The sequence below is a fragment of the Sciurus carolinensis genome, chromosome 12, assembly GCF_902686445.1.
Source record: "Sciurus carolinensis chromosome 12, mSciCar1.2, whole genome shotgun sequence".
NCBI lineage: Eukaryota > Metazoa > Chordata > Mammalia > Rodentia > Sciuridae > Sciurus > Sciurus carolinensis.
Genome location: NC_062224.1, coordinates 14,523,403 through 14,548,513, shown reverse-complemented (window position 1 = coordinate 14,548,513; position 25,111 = coordinate 14,523,403). Strand labels below are relative to the sequence as shown.

At 37.0% G+C, this 25,111-nt stretch overlaps 1 protein-coding gene and 1 pseudogene across 3 annotated transcripts; one reads left to right on the top strand and one right to left on the bottom strand.

The window, feature by feature from the left end:
- Window positions 1-18,835, top strand: part of LOC124961689 (transcription initiation factor TFIID subunit 12-like) — a 25,868-nt pseudogene extending 7,033 nt beyond the window's left edge.
- On the bottom strand, window positions 4,495-25,111 carry Atp5f1c (ATP synthase F1 subunit gamma). 3 transcript variants are annotated; one of them, XM_047520579.1, is made up of 10 exons: window positions 24,979-25,111; window positions 15,497-15,531; window positions 14,811-14,942; window positions 10,987-11,191; window positions 10,318-10,461; window positions 10,144-10,208; window positions 8,710-8,865; window positions 8,068-8,164; window positions 5,297-5,330; window positions 4,495-4,634 (listed from the first exon to the last, which is right to left on the bottom strand). In XM_047520579.1, the coding sequence occupies exons 1-9, from the start codon at window positions 25,032-25,034 to the stop codon at window positions 5,324-5,326; spliced, it is 897 nt and encodes a 298-aa protein (XP_047376535.1). In that variant the 5' UTR covers window positions 25,035-25,111; the 3' UTR covers window positions 4,495-4,634; window positions 5,297-5,323. The 3 variants fall into 3 exon arrangements, with proteins under 3 accessions (XP_047376535.1, XP_047376536.1, XP_047376537.1); XM_047520580.1 differs by lacking the exon at window positions 5,297-5,330; XM_047520581.1 differs by lacking the exons at window positions 4,495-4,634; window positions 5,297-5,330 and having other exon boundaries at window positions 8,064-8,164.

Here is a 25,111-nt window from a genome sequence, read left to right as displayed (position 1 = left end):
GTTCTTTTTAGTGAGGAATACTATGTAGAACAGAGATGAGTGCGAGCTGAACTTCATTACCACAGTGACTGCTTTAGGACCTTGAAGTGGGCCAAACTAGAAAATATTGTATTTTAAAGTCCTAAGTGCATGTAGATATCCCTAATTCAAATCTAAACAGCATGTTCCTTTTCTCCTTCCCTGTCAGCTTTATATCTTCCTTCTCTCTCAAAGGGAGAACTTTGGCTTCTTAAATATCAAAGGTTTACTTTATCCTATAATGCCTCTGCCTGCTTGTTAAGTGTTTGTTCTCTTTTCATGACTCACCCCAGTTTTTAATCATTGGCTTTATAAAGATGACACCTTAATATAACACTGTATCTCACATTTTTCCTGAATGCCATACTGGTGTGGCTCACTGCTTCTAATGACCAATGTCTGCCTGGCTTTCCTATGCACACCTTAGCTATAATTAATATTTGGTGGATGTCCAAAGCTAAGCTCATTGTTCTTTGCCATAGACTTCAGGAAGTGGAAGCTGTGTTCGTCTCATTCACTGGCATGTGTCCAACATACAGCATAGTACCTCACAGGTAGTCAGTATTCAAACAAATAAAAGCTTTTTAGAACAATTCATCTTGCAATAGTGCATAAAATGGATTAGAACACAACTCTGAAGATTCTAAAACATTGAATTGTATACTTTAGTTGGGCAAAGTTTATGGCAGATGAATTAATATCTCAATAAAGCTGCTATTTTCAAATTATAAAAAATAGAAGCAAGAAGTGTGAAGCAGGAAACAGGAACCTACTGCAAGAGCTACTGCAGTGACATGGAGAATAACTGCTTTCCCTAAAGGCAGTGGAATCCAGCTGTCTGTAGACAGCTTAGTAGGGCACAAGTTATGTTCCTCACCACTACTACTCTGTGCAAAATTATCTTCTTGGGTCTAGTTGGCAAAGCATATTGAATCCTTGTTCAGTTCCCCCCCCCCGCCCCCCCCCCCGTGATCCTGTTGGGTCTGTTAAGAGAAATGAAAAATTTCTATTAAGAGTGCCATTTCTATTGTTTATTGCTTCCCTTTATACATAATCTGCTAGTGTTTAAAAGTATAGAGTAAAAACATTGAAGATGCAGTCTTATCCAACAGCAATTACACAAATTTCCTTACTTTTAAATTGCAACACAAATGAAAGAATTGATGTCACTAACATGGCAAAGAATTCGTATTTCAATTTTTTAAAAAACCCTTAATTTAAAAAATGGGGCTGTTACTATCTTTTCACTCATCAGATTGTTAAAGATTAAAAGTTGAGTTTTAGACTAGTTGAGTTTTAGACCAATCTCATGCACTGTTTGTTTTAAAATGTGCAGTTTGTACTCTGCAAAGCACAAGCAGTGTCATGGAAAACGAGGTTTATCCAAGGCACAATTAATTAGTAACTGAAAATTTACATAGTTTGAGTCATTGATTCCACCTCAAATAATACATCAAAATATACAGAGACTTGCTAAAGGATGTTCATTCAACACTTTGAAAGTACCAAAAAAGTCAGGTAGCACTTTACCAATGTGGAATGTCCAAGTTGAAGCCAAGCGCATAACATGACCCTTTAATTTTCAAAATCTTACCCTGGATTTCTGTTTAAAGATGCCAAATTAAATGCACACATATCCAACCTAAAGATACTGATGTGATGGTGGTGGGGTGACCCTTCAGTGAAGCTTACAGCCAGAACCCTACTTAAAAATGTAGACCTTCTGGGCTGGGGGTGTAGCTCAGTGGTAGAGCACTTGCCTAGCACATGTGAGGCCCTGGGTTAGATCTGTAGCACCACATAAAGATAAATAAATAAAGGTAGAAAAATTAAAAACAAAAATACAGCACTTCTAAAATCAGTTGTTTTTTTTGTTTTTTTTTTTCTTTTTGTGTTTTTTTGCAGCACTGGATTGGACCCGCCAAAGCTGGCCTCGAACTTTCAATTCTCTTGCCTCACCTCCCTAGTAGCAAGTAGCTGCACCAGGACACCTGGCTTGTCATAATTTTGAACATGGGCAGACTGAGTTTGTAGGATCTGTGGAAAACTTAGAACAAGGGTTGGCAAGCAAACCTGGTCCAAATCACCAAGAATTTTTTTCCTTTTCTTTTACATTCTGAAAGCATTCTATAAAACAAAACAAAACAAGCAAATATGTGGCTGACACCCTTTGTGTCCCAGAGGCCTCAAATATTTACCATCTGGCGCGTCACAGAAAATGTTTGCCAACCTTCTGGAACATAATATCTAGATACCATGCAGGGAAAACACCAAATAAATTAATAATATATAAAATTAAATGAATTATTTAAAAGAATACAGAGAATAAAAAGAAATGCAACAGAATTATCAAGTTGGAAAAAAAACCCTTTAACAAAGTAGAAGAAAAAAGATAATATGGATAAATAATCCAAAAAGAAAGACCAGAAGGTTCAAATCTAAAAAACAGGAGCTGCAGAAAGAAGGAAGTCATTAATGAAATAATTGATGAAAATGTCTGGTTTTTATTTTTTCTAGACCAAGTTCTATAGCTAAAAGTCTTAGTGTTCAACACAATGTCTAAAAAGGGCTCCACCCCAAGATCATTGTGAACTTTCACAGTGAAGACGAAGACTTTCTAGAAGTTTTGGGGATTGGGTGGGTGTTGAGGGTGTAGCTTGATGGCAGACCATGTGTTTAGTTAGCATGCTTTAGGCCCTGGGTTTGTTCCCCAGCACCAAAAACCAAAACAGAAAACAGCTTTCAGAGATGAAAAACAGGCAACACAAAAGTTCAGATATCAAATGGCTTCAAGTCTTTTGAAGTGTCACATGGAGGTCAGAAGATAAAAAAGCAAAATCCCTCTAAAATGCAGAAGGAATTCCAATTTCAAACCTAGAATCTTTACCCAACAAACACTTCTAAATGTGCAGATAGAATGGACACTTTAAGGCAAAGGCCTTAAGGTCTTAAAAGGCTCCCTCCATAACATGGAGGATGTATACTACTACAGTTAAAGTAAGGGAAATGTTAGAGGAATGAGGCCCCAAACACAAAGGCACAGGGAACCCTGGACAGTGAAAGCCCTGGACACTACACTGGAGGAACCCCTTGTAGAAATTATAACATCAATACTGAAGACAAACAGGGCTGTGACCCTGAGACCCCCAAATCCATGCCCTCTCCTTTTTTTTTCTTTCTTTTGCAGTGCTGGAGATTGAACCCAGGGCCTTGTGATTGTGAGGCAAGCACTCTACCAACTGAGCTATATCCACAGCCCCCATGCCCTCTCTTTTGAACCTGGAATTTGCCATAGGTAGCCTAACAGATTATTCCTTATACTGATGGTTCTAGCCCTTGCTTTGCCTCCATGTTGTCTGAGACATTTAGTGCACCCCCACAGAAATGTTCTGCTATCCTAGAAACAGGAGGTGGCCCAAGCTGTTTACCATCAAAACCAGATAAAAGCCCTCATAAAAGCCCTCAGAACACCCAGTTGCTTGCCAACATTCCTGAAAGGTACCTGGCACTTGGCTCATGTTATTACTCTGGTTGAAGCCTCAGTGTAATAAGCTCCCAAAGCCTCATTCACTGACCCATACAACAGTGGCTCATTAACTTTCAGGAGAACTAGAAAATAATCAGGTTCCAGTCAGTCTCTCCTGGAAGCCTTTTTGTTAGAGGCAGTACAGTACTGATCTCTTTACAGGCTTGTACTTGCTAATTGATTTTTATATTAATATCGTTCAATTCATTCTTAAGAATATAATTGATAGAAAAACAAAATGCTTGAAACCTTTCTAAATATATGCACTTACATTTTTAATGGTTTTTAAGAATCAGTAATATACTTCAACTGTTAAATGAGAATGGGTTTATATTTTTATATAGTTTATTTTTTGGAATTCATATATTAATTTGTAATTTAAAAAAAAATAAGTGCCCTACTAACAAATAGGAAAAAGAAAGTCTGAGATTTTGATATGGCCAACATGACACATGGAATCAATTCAGGCAATCCAATCTTAATGGTTATATAAATATGAATATCATACTTAAATATTTTCTTAATGTTTGCAAAAGGATTTTTTAGAAAATTTATTTTGGGCTGGGGATGTAGCTCAGTGGTAGAGCACTTGCCTAGCATGTGAGAGGCCTGGGTTGATCCCCAGCACTGCAAAGTAACATTTAAAGTATATGCCTGGAATTCTGTATTCTATGTATGAGAAGAAGCAAATGCTTCCAAGTATTTTGTTGAAAGTTCTTTAAGACTGCAAAAGGAAAAAAAATTTTCAAAAGGACAGAAGCCAGGGCTAAAGGTGTGATGTGCATGCAGCCCATCTTTCTACACTGGCCGCAAAGGAGCTAGACTTTATAAGGCTGGTAAAATTAGAAGAGCTACTTAAATTTCTTCCACAAAATAATAGCGTGTTGATATTTTTAAATGTTTTAACACCTCATTTTGAAACATACAATCATTTTTATATGAGACAATGATTTTATTTTCAAGTTGTTTATTGTAAGATAATTTACAAATATCTTGCTGTCCTTAGTAATTCAAACAATGAACCACATTTCTTCTGACAGACAGCAGTAAGCTAAAAGTAAAATCAGCTCACAGAATTTTCCTTCTTTACCTGAAAAACAAAAGTAAGAACACATAAAAAATCATAGTATTTTTTGGGAAAATTATGATGTCAAGAGATAACATTTTAATTGGGATATAAAGAATAATTTATAAAATAAAATATAGCAGTGGTTCTCAAATTTTGGTCTGTGGAAACTTTCATGGGGTCCAAGAGGGCAAACCTATTTTCATAGTACTATTATTTGTTGGCTTTTATTCTCATTTTATTCATAGAATAATATGTCATGATTTTTCAGAGGCTTCATGATGCATAACATCACAACAAAATGAATACAAAACCAGACAAGAATCTAGCTGTCTTGTTAAATCAGACATTGGTTCTTTACCATAAAGTTTGAGAACCACCACTCTTCACTAACGTACACTTAATATCTCAAAACAATGTTAATTCTCAATCTTTCAAATTCATTTCCTTCCATCTACATTTTCTATGACCAGTATGACCAACACATTTAATAAATGTTTTTTTTTTTGTTTTTTTTTTGAAGCCCCAAAACCCACTAGCTTCCATAAATTGGCTACTACTAAAAGTTGCCCTGCTAATCTGAAATCTGTTTAGAGAAGTAGTTTCATTATTGCTAAAGTGGCTTTAATTCTATCCGGGTAGGTTTCTTTTCCTAAGGGGGTATGGAAAGAGTAAGTGTACTTTACCTCTTATCTGGGGATGGAACTTGATCATTAATCCCTGGTTATTATATTAGAACAAAAAGAAAAACACAAAACAAGCAGGTCAAAAAGCATTCCATGCTAGTTAATCACAGTCCATTTCCTTACATGCTACCTTGAGTATATATAAATATTACCAAAGTAAGTTTTGATATAAAAATATGATATATAAAAAGCTATAGATTTCAGTCTGGTTAGAAGCAACAAAAACATGTTCATGCAAGTAGGCAAGACAACATATAATTTACTATTTTTTTCTATAAAGAATATATGATACATTGAAAAATTTTAAGCTAGCAACTCATACTTGGCACCTCAAATATTATGATTTATTCATGCCTTTAATTTTATTACTGAATAGTCAATGTGTATTACATATTGTTTTGAATCATCATAATTGGATGAGTTATAGAGCATGCAATTCCATTCATATAAACAACTTAGGACTACATAGCTAACTTTTAAAATAAGGATTTAGATTACACTTCTAGAGTAAAAATTTAATAGTCATTTGCCAGTTATCTGGATTTTCCCCCCTAAATTCTCAGTTTTATGTCCCAATCCCCCACTCCTCATTTCCATCAAGAAAAGCCTGATCCTCATTTTTGCAGAAGTTGTATCATCACAGTTCACAACATCTCCTCTTTAAGAGCAAAAAAGTACTTTGAGTTCTCTGGATGATCTCACACAGCACAGCCCCAGGCTTTCTCTCATTTAACACCCAAGAAGAAATCAGCTTAGCATCAGCATAGGACATACAACCAGAATAATGACAAAGGCGAGTCGCAGAGAGAATATCTTTATCTTAACCAAGTTTTTCAATCTGGACATCACAAGACTATCCCAATACTAATAGAACATTAGTGACCAGGATGAGAGATGGGTTATTCCTAACAAAGCTATGGTTAGAAAGCAAAATAAGAGACAGAAGAAGGATGCTAGGGGTAGTAAAGCTGATGCTGATGAAGTCAACTAGCTAACAATCTATATTCGTTCAATCCATTTTAGGACATGTTCCCATCCTAGCCTCAGGAGTACAGAAAAATAAAAAGGCAATTATTGGTATAATGTTGTAAGTATCAAGATAAAGGGAAGCACAGAATGCTAAAGAAAGGTGCCTCATTCAAACTGTGAGGAGGGTTTTCTGGGAAAAAGATTTCTCCTAGCCCAGTTAGGATGATAAACAGGAAGCAATCAGATAAAGAATCCAAAGATCAGGGGAAGAAAAGAATGCCACATTAGGCAAAAGCACTAACTACCTCCTTAAAGGTGAGAAAGAGAATGATGTATTTGAAGACCTGAAAATAGATGGGTGGTTGAGATTCAAGCAAGCAAGAAATAATAAGAGATTAGACTGGAAAGAGTGTTGACAGCCAGAAAATATAGTAATGCAGAATCTTATATTCCTTGTAATGTACTCAAGAAGATCAGCCAATTTTCTTCTGTGAATCATATATTGTCTGACTTTTAATAATCCTTTAAAAATGTAATTCTGGGTCACAGTTTGCTAACCCCTGTATTCTATTGATATCTGTTTTCTCTGTTAAGACTGCACCATGTGCCCTGCAAAAACTTTTTGTTTGAGTGCCTCTTTAAGTGTCAGGTGTAATGGTGTACCTGTAGTCCCAGTTACTTAAGAGGCTGAGATGGGAGAATTGCTCGAGTCCAGGAGTTCAAGGCAGCCTGGACAACATAGTGAGACCCTATCTTAAAAGCAGATACAAAAAACTCAATCCCCACCTTTTCTTTTGGTGGGGGGTACTAGGAATTAAACAGAGGCACCTTACCACTGAGTTACACCCTATCCCTTTTTATTTCTTATTTTGTAACAGGGTCTTGCTAAGTTGCTGAGGCTGATCTCAAACCTGCAGTTCTCCTGCCTCAGCCTCCCAAGTCGCTGGGATTACAGGTGCGTGCCACTGTGCCCAGCTCAACCGTTTTTTAATTCAGGAGAGAAATGACAAGGATGTATGTCATATAGGCATAAAATATTACAAAGATATCTAAAAGGTAAAACAGAACTTGGTAAACAATTAGTAGGAGGGTAAGGTGGAATAAGTCAAAGATAATTTGCTATACAATTCATCTTTCATCACACATATATTTTTCTTATCCTATTAAAATGTAAATGCCCTGAAAGAGGATCACATCTTTAACACTGTGCCTAGCACTGTACTTTGCACATTGTTGATGTTCAACTTAATAATTTTTGAACAATATTCCCATGATCTTATCCTTTGTTCCACAACCATTAAATTTTCTCAACAATGAAATTTTCTTCAGGAAGGCAGTATACTATCTAAGGTACTGGAATAGAAAACAACAATTAAAAAGAATTCCCGGACTCTACCTCCATTCAGTGGCTTATGGAGTTATACAAAACTAGTCCTCTAACTCACAAAGTGTGGCTTATAATGCTTTAAATGTCAAAGACAGATTTTTACAAATGATAATTATTCATATCCAAATATTCATATTCATTCCTAATACTTAGGAAAAGTGAAAACTAGCAATACCATGATCTCTGAACAGAAAGAATTAAGCCTGTTTCAGATGAAACAATACACCAAACAGATCCCAGGTCCATCAAATCATTATATCCTGAGAGTAAGGACACAAGATTAAGCAATGAATGATTTCAACCTTAATAGACAAAAAAAAAAAAAAAAACTTTTAAGCAGCCAAAAACTAAACAATCACATACAAGGAAATGAGTCAGAAAAACCCCTGCGAGAGAACAATCTACAATTACTTACAGAGCTGCAGCCCCAGAGATAATTTCAATCAATTCTTTTGTGATGACAGCTTGTCGGGTGCGGTTGAATGTCAAAGTCAATTTATCAATCATCTCAGCTACAAACAAAAAGATTAGAGAATAAAAATCTAAAACTAGAAAAGAATAATTGGTTGATTAACCTCTACTGTTCAATTTAAAAGTAAGAAATTGTTTCTTCTTGGATTCCCAAACTGGCTTCTCACAAAGAATTTTATGAAGGTATTTTTATATCTTCCATAGGCCACCTTGCACGGTATTTACAAATCTATGACCTATCAAAAAGATGTACTTCCCTCTAAGGAAGAGAATATTTTGTTAGTTGCGTACCCCTCCACCTACTCCCTTATGGTACTGGAGATTGAATCCAGGGGCACTTTAACACTGAACTACATCCCCAGTCCTTTTGTATTTTTATTTTGAGACAGAGTCTCACTAAGTTGCCCAGGTTGGCTTCAAATTTGCAAACCTCCTGCCTCAGCCTCCTGAGTTGCTGGGTTTATAGGCATGCACCACACCTGGCTCCTGTTTTGTGATACTACTCTGGGCAACGTATTCTTCTGAGCAGAGGTATACACTGGGCTCACAAACATTACTGATAGCACTGTCCCTATTTTGAACTTACAAGCGTTCTTGCTGGCATTGTCCATAGCTGTCATCCTAGCGCTCTGCTCGCTAGTGGTAGACTCCTTCAGGGAGTAGTAGATGATGTTGGCCAGATTGTATTCTTGGTAATTTTGCAGCACGTCAGCATCAATATCGTCATAGATGCTCATGCTCTCTGTTAAAACAAGTGATACATTTCTTTGAAGTTATACAAAGCAAAGACTGAGTTTATCAAAAAAACAGCTTAGCAGTATAAAAATCCTTTACAGTCCTTTTAAAGTACATTAAATTGTTCCAATAATTTCATATATTTCTGTACTACAGATCATAGCATATTTTCAGCAAAATATAATGTGTAAACAAAGCCTTTGATATTCTGAGAGACTTAAATACAAAGAAGCTGACATTTAAAATAATTACTAGCCAGACATAGTGGCACATACCTGTAATCCCAGCAGCTGAAGAAGCTGAGGCAGGAGGATTTAAGTTCAAAGCCAGCCTCAGCAACTTAGCAAGGTCCTAAGCAACTCAACAAGACCCTGTCTCTAATAAAATCCAAAAAAGGACTGGGGATATGGCTCATTGGTTAAGCGTCCCTGAATTCAATCCCCCGTACCAAAAAAAAAAAAAAAAAAAAAAAAAAAAAAACCTCTAAACTTCATGGTTGTGAAGTTCTTTGGATAGCACCTACCAGAGTGTCACAAACCCAACAAGCACTCAATTTCTTTTTTTTTTATTTTTTTCCTTCTTTTGATTCATTGTATACAAATGGGGTACAACTTTCATTTCTCTGGTTGTACACGAGAAGGGTCACACCATTTGTCAATTTCTTTTTCAATAAAACAATTACTTCCTTCATCAACCAGTACAGTGTAATATAATAATTCCAAGTTAGCCATTTAATTATTGGATAACTATAAATGTCTAAATCTAGAAAATGAAATGAAAAAAAAAAAAAAAAAAAAAAAAAAAACTTTTTTTTTGTGGTGTTGGGAATCGAACCCATGGCCTTGTGCTTGCAAGGCAAGCACTTTACCAACTGAGCTATCTCCCCAGCCCCCTGAAAAAAAACCTTTCTAAGCATAAGAAAGAATAGGAGACCTAGAAGCTGAGATGAATTTCAGTTCTAATGTTGTAAAAACTTATCAGTTCATTTCCCTCTTTTGGGGGGGACAAGGGGATAACCAGGGATTGAACCCAGGAGCGCTTAACTACTGAACCACATCCCCAGACCTTTTTATTTTTTTATTTTGAGACAGGGTCTTGCTTTAATTGCTGAGGCTGGTTTTGAACTTGGAATCTTCTTGCCTCAGCCTCCCAAGGTGCTGGGATTACAGGTGTGTGCCACTGTGCCCAGTTTGTAACAGGACATTCTGGACAAATACTACTTTCCTTAGTGTACAACTCTCTCCATTCCATATCCAAAAATACTTACCATACAAAAACTACTTACCAGCACTTGCAATAGTATTAAGAGAAAAGATAGGCTTTTCTTCTGTCTTATAGGAGATTACAGACCTAGAAATCACAAAAGCAATTATAAATCTCAAAATAAGTTTTAAATTAAGACATTGAGTTATTTTAAAACATGAACAGAAAATAACTTGGAATTCTAATTGTTTCTTACCTGAATCGATTAAAGATGATAGAGCCTTCATCAAACTCATATCCAGAATTTAGTAATTCCAGAGCAATGACTGATGCATCTCCAAAAGTAGGGGGCTTTCTTCCCACATCTTTGAATGTCACCAAAAACTGGTCTGAATGAGTCCTACAGATCACATAAAATAGTTTAATAGAATATTTGTGTTGAAAGAACATATGGGAAAAGAAAAAATTTGCCACCAGTGATCAAGTTTTTTGGGGAAATGAGTGATGGCTCCCTGAATTAAGTTTTCTGCATTATCACGATTATTTCTTTCCTGCAGTACCTGCAAAGAAGTCTGGACTAAAAATCCAAACTTTCTTATCTCTTTGCCTTTATATCTCTTTTAATCCTAATGAACTATTGTTCCTCTCTCACATTTCCAGGCTGTGACCCCTCCTCAGATTCTTTGTTTGGCTTAATGCTAAGAGCTTTGGACATTCCCATTGTATTCAACTTATGCAGACGAAGGACAAGCAGGAAAGCAAGTTAAAAAATGGGGAAAAATATATACTCCAATATATCCTGAAAAAAATAAAAATTAAACCTCTCTGAGTATATCAAGAAAGGTTGATATTTGCTTCAACTACCAGAAACTTCTGTTTCATCACACTTGCACCCTGCTGAACACGAACAACACATTTAATGTACCTATGAAGTATGCCTCTGATTTTATCACCAACCCCAACAAGCATCACTTCTTTTCCGGCTGCTGTAAGTGTAGCCACCTCACTTTTCATCTGTTTGGCCACCGAGGAATGAATAGCACCACAAAGTCCTCGATCTGAGGACACACCAATAAGGAGGTGTTTCTTCTTGTCTTCAGGTACCTTAATATCAGCTTTTTCATACAGAGCTTGAAAAACAAACAAAACACACAGCTTTCTTAATAATCAGTTTATATTAAATATAGTAATAATCCCTAGTTTACCAGGGAATGCTATTTTCACAATATGCAATTAAATTTAAGTGACACTTGACACAAGTATAATCAAAAGTGTCTGTGTACATACTTTATTTATAACCAGGCTAAAAAACCAGAAGGGTTTAAATCTCTATGTAAGAAAGATTCCTTAGAATCAATTAATGGCTAATTTTCTTAAATACTGACTAAAAGAAATTCCTAGTACAATTAAAAAACTTGTGAAAGAGGACAGAATTATAGACACACCTACTTATCTAGATATCAGACTTCTATAGAATGCAAACTTCCAGCATACAACTGAAAGAGCAGGAAACAAATATTTACTGAGTTGCTTATACAATCTACATATCAAATTCTTATTAAAAAAAACTATTGATTTTGAAGTAATGAAGACAATTTATTTTTGGTATTACTTTATCAAGTTTGTTGAACTGGTCTTCCAAGAAACAGGCAAAGAAGAGATTGAATGGATTAAAGATACACAATTTTACTATGGAAATCCTTTTGAGAGAAAACAGGAACAAGTCAAAAGAGGCAGAAGAGCCATCTACCATGATCAAGCCTGACCTGTGGGAAGAACACGTGACCCGAGGAAGAAAGGCGATGCAGCAGCTCCTTCACCACTGGCAGTGTAAGGCTACTGGGAGCCCCAAGACTTCCCCAAACCAACCTGCCTTAGCATCTGTCTGTGCTCAGTCACTGGCTAGGAGCAGCCCTTGAGAAGGACGACTTGACCAAATAGGGTTTTAACAGCTGGCTACAGTTGGACAGCTGAGGCTCCCTGCAGCTGCAAGGTACATTTTGCAGCATTACATTCACCCACTTCAAGAACATTCCTGCTATCTCCCTCTTCAGTATAAGACAGTGACTCTCAATTTTTAAAACTAGAGGATCTCCCATAAAAAGTAGAAATAAATACGCAACTCAAAGTTTATGGAGTGGGGAAAACACATCTTTTAAGTCCTTTAAATGTTTTACACAGCATAAAATGCCTATTTTAAAATCTTTTAAATATTTAAAAATTTTAAAATTTCATAGCTAGCAGTTAATACCTTCTTAGTTTAGAGTGCAGAAGCTGACTAGCAGCCTTGACTTGAATTTTATTATTATACTGCAAATAACTGTATTCAGCTATCTGAGCCAGTTTCTTATTTACTCAGTGGTTCTGGGGACTCAACCCAGGGCCTCTTGCATGCCAGCCAAGAGCTCTACCACTGAGTCACATCTGCAGCCCCTGGTTTCTCCTTTATAAATGAACATCTTGTGGCTACAAACTTTTGGGGGAGGAACAAACATATTTATTTGTATTAACAAGAAAGGGAAATAGTTAAGTGACTTTCCATTTTTTACATAAATAAGCTGAAGAGTAATTTTTTATGAACGCTTCTCTTGGCCAAAGTTAACCTGGTCTTAGTTTTGGCTTGAGGAACTTGGTATGAAAATGTAATGGTTAATATACTACATGGAGGGCCAGGGGCACAGCTCAGTGGTAGAGTCTTACATAGTATGTACGAGGGCCCTGGTTTGATCCCTTGCACCACAAAAACAGAAAAAAAATAAAAGAAAAAGAAAGACTATGAGGAGATAAAATTATTGAATGCTCACTATGCCACACATTCTACTTAAATTAGGTATCCAGTGATATAAATAGACATAATCCTATATAAACTGGAAATCACTGACCTACTCTAGGCAAGAACTGAGCATCAACCAACCAAACATTTACTGAGAGAATGAGACTTATGGGAGCCAGTGGGTTTGAGATGAATGGATGGTTAACCTATCAACTCTCCTCTGTACAAGGTGACACTAAATACAGCATTTTTAAAGTGAGAGAGGCCATGTCATCTGGGGCCTGTTCTATTATTTTCTTACATAAAATTTCCTTGGGCAGGATAAATGTATGTTTAAAAAGATATAGAAGACCACAAAAAATTATTGAAGGCAATTCTACATCTCATGCATAGATATGCTTTATATACAATATGTAGATAATACAAAGATATATTATCTTCAATTTGGAATTTTGCCTTCTAAGTTCATATTTAAACATTCTGCTTATGAATTCTGTTGGTAAGATTCATTTTCCTTTAGTCCTATTCAATTGTACATTTATTGAACACCCACTGTTCTACGTGTTGGGAATGTAGAATGAAGTTTCTACTATAGTTGGGGAGTCAAATAATAAAACAAGTAAACAAGGACAGGTAGTGTCATGTAGTGACACATAAGAAAGAAGGAAATAAGGAAGCATAACCCAAGTACACAAATAATGCAGAGAAAAATTCAGGATAAGGTGGTTTAAGAAGGTCTCTTGAGGGGTGTAGTTGAATAGAAATCTGCGTCAAATGAGGGGAAGAGCATTTTGAGCAGAGGAAATTAAAAACAGCAGTGTGGTATGTAGTAGGAAGAGAATCACGTAAAGAACTAAAGGCCATGGTAACAATTTTATGCTAACTGTAAAGAGATTTTAGGGCAGGGGTCAGCATGAACTGCTTCAGAAAACTTAGTCATTCTGGCTGTGGGATGGAGAAAAAGTGGAAAGGGGCAAAAGCAGAAGTAAGGTTGGAAGGCTATAAGAACTGAGCAATAGGGACTACCTTCCTCAAAATGAAAATATTCTTTTGGAAAGATATGAGCCCCAAACTTAAAAATTTAGATGGTCCTGAGCTGAGATTTTTTTTAGGCTAAGTTGTAGATAAGTGGGGGTTCACTATATAATTCTCTTCACTTTCAAATCTGTGTAAAAGATTCATAATAAACAGTTACAAATTCTGTGAGGTAGTCTTAAGTCAATATGACACAGAATAATGGAAGAGTTCAAAGGATTGTGATGGGAACTTCCCAGCTCTTTTCAATTTTGCTTATTTCCAAGACAAATTAATAATCAAATAAGCATACAAGCATCTGGAAAAATATAAATCCTTTTTGAAATTGTTATGTCACTTTTTTCTCCATTAGGAAGACTAATCAAGAATGGACTAGATAAAATTACCAAAGAAAATGTGTTGATGCTTTTGAAAGGATAAGAATTGTGGTTAAGTGTCTTAAAAATGAATGTTTTCAGCTATTTTCCCTGTTTTTACATCATGGAGATTCTCCAAACAAGTCATATCCATGACCACCCCTTCAACTCTCCTCTGTCGGGTACCATCTCTCCACCCTCGATCCTCTCACCTACAGTCACAAGGTAACAGGAAGCAATCAAGCCTCTGGGTCTAATGTACTATCTTTCCAAGTGCTTTTGATGGTACATTTAATAATCTAGGAAAGATTTCAGAATGTTTTAGTTTAACAGTCACATATAGTGGTTACAGAGGCTTCCTGTCCATTTGTATGTGACCTTGGGCAAGTTACTTAACTTTGGTATGCAGGGACTCTCACAGTTCTTGTCCTCATAGGGTTGCTGTGAGTCCATGCAGAATGTATGTACATGAAAATGAGTACACGTCAACTACTCAGAATAGGCCTGGTATCACAGAAAGCACTAAACAAGTCATACGTGTATGTTTAAACAGTTCATAATTTGTAAATCAAACTCTTCTCTTACCCAAAGATCCTACTCCGTATACTCGAGCCGGTTTCAGTTCCCTTTCAGCTCGGGCATATTTTGCTGCTGCTACCATTTTCATAGACTTGGTAATTTTCTGGATGTTTTTGATTGATTTTAGTCGCCTGGTAACTGAAAAATTGAAATGCTACGTGAAGACAAAGGCATTACAATATCATTTCATTTGTGAATTCAATGAAATTTTTTCTAAAGTGCAAGGTAGAATAATTAGCACTTAGACCATCAATAAACAGCATGATACTAAACTCGTCTTTATTTAAAACTAGTACTAATAAAAGGGCAAGACTAGTTATTATTTGTACAGAATAAGTGAATGGCAACCTAAGAGAAAACAGTACATTATGTATTTAAAACATTAAATGACATTAAAAATGCCTTAACCACATATTTCATAACATTATGTATATATGTATATGCAAACAGTACAGATTTTTCTAGTTATATCATTATTACTCTAAAGACATAGAATAAGAATAAAACTTCCACATGTGTCACTTTATACTTGTCTTTTATAAAACAAGTTCAACATCTCACATACATAATATAGGTTCATTTTGCCAATTTTGACCAATATAAAATGGGCTCAAGTGGTATATTTTTCAAAGTATTTTTGTCAAAATTTAGTTTTCTTTAATTCATATATTGAGACACACAAACATACTTACTATCTTTCAAAGTTGCCATATTTCGAACTTGGATCCTGAGAATAAAAAAGTTTTAAAAACAGTTCAGTTTTTTGAAAAATAATTCCACTATATAAGAAAAACTTTCAGAGTTAATGAAAAACAATCTGTTAAAATACAGGAATTTGAATGTATATGAATAGACATAGTTATATATTTAAATTCCCAATAGTTATAACCAAGGCCTGTGCCAAACCTTATTTTATTTGGTCTAACTATAACATAAACTGTTCACTTATGTCTCAATGGCATTCACAAATGCTCCATTCCCATCTCCATCTTTGCTTATATTACTTCTAGGATAAAAAAGTCCTTTCCCTTGTTAAGCTAATTATTTAAAATCAAGACCAGACACTCCTAAAAAGCAACCCTTGACTTACTTAGTGCAGAATAATGTTTAAAAGTAATACTAAGCACCAAGCCAGATGCGGTGGTGCACCCCTGAACCCTAGTGATTTGAGAGGCAAAAGCAGGAGTATTACAAGTTCAAAATCAGCCTCAGCAACTTAGCGAGACCCTGTCTCAAAATACAAGTAAAAAAGGCTGGGGACGTAGCTCAGGGGTAATGTGCCCCTGGGTTCAACCCCCAGTGCCAATAACCACCACCACCACCACCACCACCACCACCACCACCCAACAACAGTAATATAATAATATATAATAGTTAGCATCAATCACACAGCCTAACGTGACCACATGAATGGAAGTACATTTATTTAAAATGATTTTGACCTTTTAAAATTCAATAAAATAAACGCATACTAGGTAGCTTCTATGTTCCAGGTACTGATAAATGGGACTTGGTTTCTGACCACCAGAAACATATTATCATCTCAGACAGGATTCATAAAACTCAAGTTTTACATCAAATTTAATAAAATATTTGTCATCTTTAATATTAAAATGCAATGCATATAGATAAAAATGTTTAGACTTGAATTAAAGTTAGTGAAAGATGAATAAGAGGATCCCTGCCCTAGTGGAAAGACAGCATGTTATAAATTATTATCTTTAAGCCTTTGAATTCACACAAAGTATTTGTGCTGGCCAGCAAAGCTACACAGGAGAATTGAAGAATCAGTAAATTTGTGCATAAAGCCAGGTCAAAGGTGGGCATTCTCAGAACAAGATGTAGTTTTGAAAGACAATATCATGCACTAGGTATGCAGCAGAGGAAGCAGGAGATATTGGTTGTATTTAAATATTATTTTGAATATTTAATATTTTTAAATATTAGAAAGTAAAGCAGTGTAAATACTATTTTGGAGATAGTACAGAAAAGATGAGTCAGTTTAGTTTTCAGATGGCAGTGACAAGCATGAAATGAGGCAGGAATATTGATGAATATTCATACCATGGTACACAGGCTGCTGCAGCTTCCAGGCAAGAAACAGCAAGAATCTGGGTTAAGGTATGGGCAAAGCAATATGAGACTGGACTTGAGAACAAACTCTTAGTAGAAAGGAAAACAGACTGACCAAAAGTTTATGATTTAAAGACCTGAGTGCACGGTGCTATCATCATACAGAAACACTGGGCTGGGATTAATGCCCTGGAGATAATGAATTTTGAATAAGAAGCAATTAAAAAGACTAGGGGACAAGGTGGAAATGTCCAATGGTAAATGAGAGTTTTGAGAGTTGAGATACAGATTTGAAAACTATTAGTAGACATGGTAGTTGATGCTAAAAATAAAAACCAAGCAAGCAAACAAAAACCCACCCAGCTGGGCATATTGGCGCATGTCTGTTCCCAGCAACTTGGGAGGCTGAGGCAGGAGAATTGCAAGCTCAAGGTCAATCTTAGCAACTTAGGCCCTAAACAATTTAGCAAGACCCTGTCTCAAAATATGAACAAGGGGCTGGGAACGTGGCTAAGTGGCTGAGCGTCCCTGGGCTTAATCCCCAGTACCAAAAAACAAAAATCAAAACCTATCCCAGAAGAGGTCAGATTAGAAGCAGAAAGAACCCTTTCTAAGAAGCAAGCATTAACCTAACACCAAAACCTGATAAAGATATTATAAGACACAAAAACCTGTGACTAATATCTCTCATCAACTTAGATGCAAAACTACTCAAGAACAATTACACACCATGGCCAAGTGGGAATTATTTTAGGTATACAAAGCTCACTCAATGCTCAAAAATAATCTACACATCAACAGGTTAAAGAAGAAAACCAAATAGTCAATAGATGCAGAAAAAGCATCTAACAAAAAAAAAAAAAAAAACTAACACTCATTCAGGAAAAGCCTCTCAGTAAATTAGAAATAGAGGAACACTTCCACAACTTGACAAGAACCATCTACAAAACCTACAACTTAATGGTGAGAAACTAGAAGGCTTTGCCCCTAATACTGAAAGAGCAATGTCTCCTCTCACCACTTTACTCGACATCATACTGGAAATCATTGAAATTGCACAACATTGGCCACACAGTCAGACGGCTGCTGAGACAAGAAAGTTTCACTGGGGCAGTCTCCGCATATCGTGGGGAGATAGATGCTGCTGCCTTTGATTGGTCTTGGTCCTTACAGCTCTATGAGCTGAAATCCAAAGCTCGGCAGATTATGAACCAGTTTGGCCCCTCAGCACTAATCAACCTCTCCAATTTCTCATATATAAAACCCATCCAGCCAGTACCCCTCCACAAGGCTCCATGGCCAATAGCACTACAGTGGTAAAAATCCCAGGCACTCCCTGGGACAGGAGGTTGTCTTAGCCCTGAAAACAATCAGGTATTGACCAAGAAGAAATTACAAGACTTCGTAAGAGAAGTGGATCCAAATGAGCCATTGGATGAAGATGCTGCTGCAGATTGCTGATGATTTTATTGAGAGTGTGGTGACAGCAGCCTGCAAGCTTGCTCAGCATCGCAAGTTCAGCACTCTGGAGGTGAAAGATGTCCAGCTGCATCTAGAACGCAGTAAAACATGTGGACCCCAGGATTTGGCTCTGAAGAAATACGACCCTACAAAAAAGCATGCACCACAGAAGCTCGTAAACACAATGGCACTGATCCGGAAAACAACCAAGAAATAACACACAGCAAAGTCAGGAAATGGACAACAATGTATTTGGAGATACTTGAGCTGAGATTTCAGCCATCTCATCCTTGGAATTTTTTTTAAATGCTTTACAGAGAAGCATACATTTTTTATTGACAGTGCAGCATAATGACTGAGAGGATCTGCCAAAAGAATAAAGCCTCCTACCCTTAAAAAAAAGAAAAAGCACAATGTCAAGAAAAGAAAGTAAAATGTAAATAGATTGGGAGATGTCCCCCCAAAAGCTCAAGTGTGAGACAATGCAAGAAAGTTCAGAGGAGAAATGACTGGGCTGTATTAATTCAGTGAATTAATCCTGATGGGATTAACAGAGTGGTAACTGGAGGCAGGTGGGGTGTGGCTGGAGGGAGTGGTTCATTGGGGGCGTGGCTATGGAGTATATATTTTGTATCTGGAGAGTAGAGTCTCTCTACTTTCTGATCATCATGTGAGCTATATTTTCCTCTGCCACACTCTTCTGTCATGATGTTTTGCCTCACCTCCAGCCCCAAGGAATGGAGCCAGCCTTCTATGGACCAAGACCTCGAAGCTGTGAGCCCTCAAATAAACTTTTCCTCCTCTACAATGTTCCAGTCTGGTCCTTCACTCACAGCAGCAAAAAATCTGACTAAAACAGGAAGAAAGAAATAAAACCTTGTTTGTTCATAGATGGCACAATTATCTATGTAGAAAATCCCAAAGAATCGCCAAAAAACTCTCCTGGAACCAATAAGCAATTATAGCAAGGTTGCAGGATATAAGGTTAATTTACCTCAAGTTAATTGCTTACCTATATACAATCATCCCTCAGTATCTACTGGGTTTGGTTTCAAGGCCACTCATGGATACACACTCCTCAAGGCTCAAATATCTTATATAAAACAGCATAATATTTGCATATGTAACCTACCAATATCCTTTAATGTACTTGTGTTGAGTGTCTGTGTGAGTGTGTGTGTGTGTGTATGTGTGTGTGTGTGTGTATGGTGCTGGGGATTGAGGCCAGGGTCTCACCCACATTAGGCCAGCACTCTACCACAGTTACATCCCCAACCCCATCCATATAAATCACTTCTAGATTACTTATGATAATGTAACTATTTGTTGTACTGTTTAGGGAATAATGACGGAGGGTGGAGAATCTGTACATGTTTAGTGCATATGCAAATTTTTTTCCAAATATTTTTGATCTGTAGTTGGTTGAATCTGAAGACAGAACCAGCAGGTAAGGGCTCACTGTACCATTTATAAACAAATGGATTTTGAAATCATAAAAGACCTCAGAATTATACACATAAAAAACAAATAAAATTTATATTAGATCTATTTTATACTTTTAAAGAGTTGTAGGTATGAATATAAAATCTACATGAGGAAAACTACAAAAAACTGATGAAAGAAATCAAAGCTCTCAATAAATGGGAAGAGATTCCATATTCATGGCTAGGAAGTTTCAAAATTACTAAGATCAGTTCTTTACAACTTGTTTTATAGATTCAACAATTCCAATCAAAACCTTAGCAAGTTACTTTATAGATACCAGGGAACTAATTTTAAATTTAATGTGGAAGGCAAAAAATCTAGAATGGCCAAACAACATTGAAGAAGAAAAAGAGAACTGAAACCCACTACCTGACTTCAAGACTTCCTGGTGAAAGAACAGACAAATCAAGCAACAACACAGTAGAGAGCCCAGAAAGAGACCCACACAACAGTCAACTGATCTTTGACAAAGGAGCAAAAACAATTAAACTGAGAAGGAATACTATTTACAACCGATAGTGTTGGAACAACTGGACACCCGTATGTAAAAATATTAATCTAAACAATGACCCTATAACACCTTTCACAAAAATTATCTCAGAGTGGATCATAGATCTTTTGTAAAATGAAAACTACAAAATTTCCAGAAGATTACCAAAGGAGAAAATCTAGGTACCTTGGGTTTGGCAGTGATCCAACACCAAAAGCATGCTCTATGATGGGGGGCGGGGGACAGAAAGAAAAACAGTAACTATAACTATCAAACTTTAAAACTTTGGATCTGTGATAAACACTATTAAGAGAATGAAAACAAGCCACAGACTAGAAGAAAATATTTGCAAAACATATTTCTGATAAAGAATTTGACCCTGAATATAAAACTCTTAAACCTGACAATAACAAATCAGTCAAATAAAAAAAAATGAGCAAAAGATTTGCACACCTCACTAGATATAAAATGGCAAAAAAGCACATAAAAAGTACTTAGTATCATATTATTAGGTAACTGAAAATCAAAATGAGGTACCACTGTATACCTAGAAGAATCCATTAAAAAAAAAAAACAAATGATGACAAGTATGTGTAGAGAGAGGAACTCTCATTGATGGCTGGTGGGAGCGCAAAATGGTGTAGTCACTTTGGGAGAAATGGTTTGGCAGTTTCTCATAAAGCTATACATAGTCTTAATATCAGATCCCACAATCATACTCCTAGGTATCTACCCAACTGACCCGAAAACATGTTCACACAAAACCTGCACACAAATGTTTACAGCGTTATTCATAATTGTCAAAACCTGAAGGACATCAATATGTGAATGAATTGGTAACCTAACCCTTGTACAGCCTCACAATGAAGTATTATTTAGCAATAAGAATAGATGAGCTATCAAGCCACAGAGACGGGGAGAGACCTTAAATGCATATTTACAATATGAAGGAAGATAATCTGCAAAAGGCTGTATACTGTGCCAGAAATGACTATAGGAACAGTAAAGAGATCAGTGGTTGCAAGGGTTTCTAGGAGAGGGGAGGAGGAATTTGCTGTAATAGCAAACACACTTGTCAAAATCCATGGGTCTGTATAAGAGAAAAAGTGAAACTTAATGAAACTACCAACTCTAGTTAATAGTTTCAATAATGGCTCAATGTAGCACTTACACCATTATAAGATGTTAGCGGTAGGGGAAACAGTTCAGCGCTATAGATGGGTATATGACATCTCTATACTAAATGTTCAATTTTCCTACATACCTAAAACTCTACTAAAAAGTGAAGTTTTATCAATTATAATTTTTTAAATGGAGGTATGAAATATGTTCTATAGTCTCATTTTTGTGATTGTGTTTGTGTGCATAAAAATAAATATGAAAGGTCAAAGTCAAAAGATTTGTTTTAAAAGTCTCTTGACTTATCTAGCATAATACTGGTATTACTCCTTCACAAAGAAAAGAGGAAGCAGACTACATGTAAAATATGAGCTTTTACATATTTAATATAAGAATGGATGTACTGAAGATAAAAACTGGAAAATACAAAGTCTGCTATTTCAGAGTACAGATTATGGGATGTAGCAACTATTCTATTAATCACCATTGCTCATAATGGCATCTGAAAAATAATTCCATTTTTGGCTGGCTTTCTTTTTTATAATGACTTTTTCACTCCAAACACTCTAAATTTACAGGTTGTCACAAATGACATTTGGATATTATGATTTTAGGTAGACACTTCAATTTGACATAAGTTTCTCATTAGAGAATACTGTATGGAACAAATCTGAATGCCATGCCATATTTGGATGAATACAATGTTTTGGTTTTCCTGAGTTATTCCAAGTGAAAGGTATGAAGAGAAAACATCTTGTTTAATTTTTAATTGTTGAGAGACCTTTATTTTATTCATTTATATGCGGTGCTGAGAATCAAATCTAGTGCCTTACACATGCTAGGCAAGTGCTCTACCACTGAGCCACAACCCCAGCCCTTTTCTGTTATTCTTTATGCTGTGCACATAATATGATTTCATGTGTTTCAAAGCGCTCTCATACTTAGCCTTCATTTAGATCTAAAGATGATTTCTATGTTATCTCTTTTTAAGCACAATTTGCCATCAAATAGCCATCAGCTATTTTGAGGGATGGTTTGATTTACTGAATTTTGTGCTGGGAAGATTTTACACTGAGAGATCAAGTTCTGAATCACTGCATCATGTCCTGAGAAAGCCTCAGGAGTTTATGAAGCTTGAAATACATCAAATACGCTGGATGGACAATCACCTGGGTTGGGATCACCAGTATCTACTATAAGAATACAGCACTGTTAGACAACCTGAACACAGTAAACGAGGGAATCAGGAGTGGTTCACTGTCCAGTGAAATTGCAGTTTGAGCCATTTTTAAAGAAATATGTAATGCTTTATGTAATAAAAATTAAGGAAGAAGCACCACTGGCTAATTATCCAGGGGAAGTATGAAGTGTGTCTAATCCTGAATTAGAATGCCGGTGTAAAAGTCCATCACCTACCTCTACACCAAAAAGTGGTACCTCACACTTCTTCAACCCCCACCCATGGTTATATCTTCTTTTCCTCTGGCAGACAGGATAACCTTCTCACATATTTGGGAGGAGGGGTACTGGATGATGAATCCAGTGGAGCTTTATCACTGAGCTATGTCCCCAGCCCTTTTTATTTCAATTTTTAAGATAGGGTCTCATTAAATTACTTAGGGCCTTGCTAAGTTGCTAGTGCTGGTCTCATATTTATGACCCTCCTGCTTCGGCCTCCTTGAGTCACTGGAACTAAAGTCGTGTGCCCATAGCCAGCTGAAAACATTGATATTTGATGAGTATTCATAATCTACCTGTTAAACCAACATTCTCAAAGGTCAGGACTACGACATTTATTTGCTGATTAGGTTCCTAGCAGTAGTTGCCTCTGAGAGCTCTTATTTAAATCAAAGTTCTATTAAAATATCTTCAAATTATCTTGTATTTGTCTTAATAAAAAAGGTATTTTTAGAATTTTTACCTAAAACATTGTTTCTGAAACTTCCCAGCCCTTTATATTTTTTTGATAGAGTCCTGCCCCAGCCTCCAGAGTCACTAGATTACAGGTGTGGTCCACTGTACTGGGCTCTTTCCATTTTTTAAAGAATAAAGTGGATAGTGCTTCAGGTTCTAAAAATACTGACATATTACATGATTGCACAGCAAGATGGGAAAAATAAGAAAAAAGTTGATGTTTGCAGAGCACTACTGCACACCAAGAATAGTCACACTGGCAACCTCAATGGGGCTATATCTGTTTGTTCGTCACCACATTTTAGCACTTTTCATAGTGCCAACTGATGTAGGGCAGGCACTCCACAAATATCTGCTTAATGGTTAACAAATGGGAAAATCTATACAACTGAGAATTTAATTACTGTGACTTAATTCCTTTGAATATTCTTTTTCAAGATTAGAAGAAAAATCTGACTTCTGAGGCTAATCCACCAAATATTTTATGTGGATTCTTCACATCATACTGAACTTCCTCATTGTCCTGAAACTCTTGTATATTGCTATAAATTCTTAGCTTAATGAAAGACCTATCAATTTCAATTAATGATTTATAGTCCCTTCTCACAAATCAGAATACTACAATCAAGTTCCAAGCTGTAGCTCCTTAGAAATGTGCCATACTATATAACAAGGGAATTGCTAGGGCTTGGCCTGTAGCTAATAATCCCCTCAGGACTTTGTCTGAAATTATTCCGAACTGTCTAGTTTCAAAACATTTCATACTATTTATACAACGTCAACCACATAATTTTTATCTTGCCTATTCCTAGGCCTTCTTTTGCTCCAAGAGAATTTTTTAAATCGTCCAAACATATAGCACCCTTTACCTTCGTGGCAGTTGACAAATGTCACTTAAAACTCATCTATCGCCTCCTTCTCTGGACCTTTGGACAATTTCATGACCTTGCAGGTTCATGCTTTGGCATAATCGTTTGAAGGTGGTGCTAGATGTCTTTCCCTACTTCGCCAACAGCAGATCTTTAAAGTCCCTTATGCACCAAGACGCCCGCCTGCCATAAGGGCAGAAATCTTTTTTCACCTTCGTTTCTCCAGTACCTAGTAAAGCGCCTGCTACACAGTGGGAGCTCACTGAGACCATAACTCTTAAAGCGCACTCTGCCCAGCACTGGAGTCTTTGAAAAGGTGTCAAGGACACAGAGCACACCTTAACCGTCCCCTAGGCTCTTTCTCAGGTCCCCCCTTCACCTTGCGGGCCCTGCCAAACACTTCCCGAGACTCTGCGCCTGGTAAGTAGCAGAAGCTGGTATTTATGAGCTGAATGGATTCCAGGCCGCCCCGTCATTAATTCGGACTAAGGTCTTGGTCCCGAGGTCCCAGATGATCCATCCAGCCTCCGGGGACCTGGCGTGACCTTGCCCTCTGACCCCGCTCCAGGCTTCGCGCGCGCCCTCCCCGCTTCGGAGCGGCTTCCTGCTGCCCAGCTGCGAGGTTTCTGCAGGACCCGGGGCCTAACCGGACCCTGGGGCCTAGGATCTGTCCCACGCGCCCCACCTCGCCCCAATTCCACCCCAGTTGACCGAGCTCTTCCATCCCTCGCAGTATTCCCAGTCTTCCCGCAATCTGTCATACCATTGCGGCTGCAAGGCCCGGGCAGACAGCCCAGCGACGCTCGCCCGGGAGAACATGGTGGTACCGGCCTTGCTTGAAGGTCGGGCAGACAGGCCTTACCGCGCACGCGCGGAAGCTGCCCAGCGCGCCCTTC

Excerpts from the sequence above, each read along its gene's own strand:
- Atp5f1c (XM_047520579.1), bottom strand. The coding sequence starts at position 25,034 with ATGTTCTCCCGGGCGAGCGTCGCTGGGCTGTCTGCCCGGGCCTTGCAG. Across the intron at positions 14,943-15,496 it reads TATGGCAACTTTGAAAGATA|TTACCAGGCGACTAAAATCA; the intron begins GTAAGTATGTTT and ends TCAATTTTTCAG. Across the intron at positions 8,866-10,143 it reads TAATACTATTGCAAGTGCTG|AGAGCATGAGCATCTATGAC; the intron begins GTAAGTAGTTTT and ends TTGTTTTAACAG.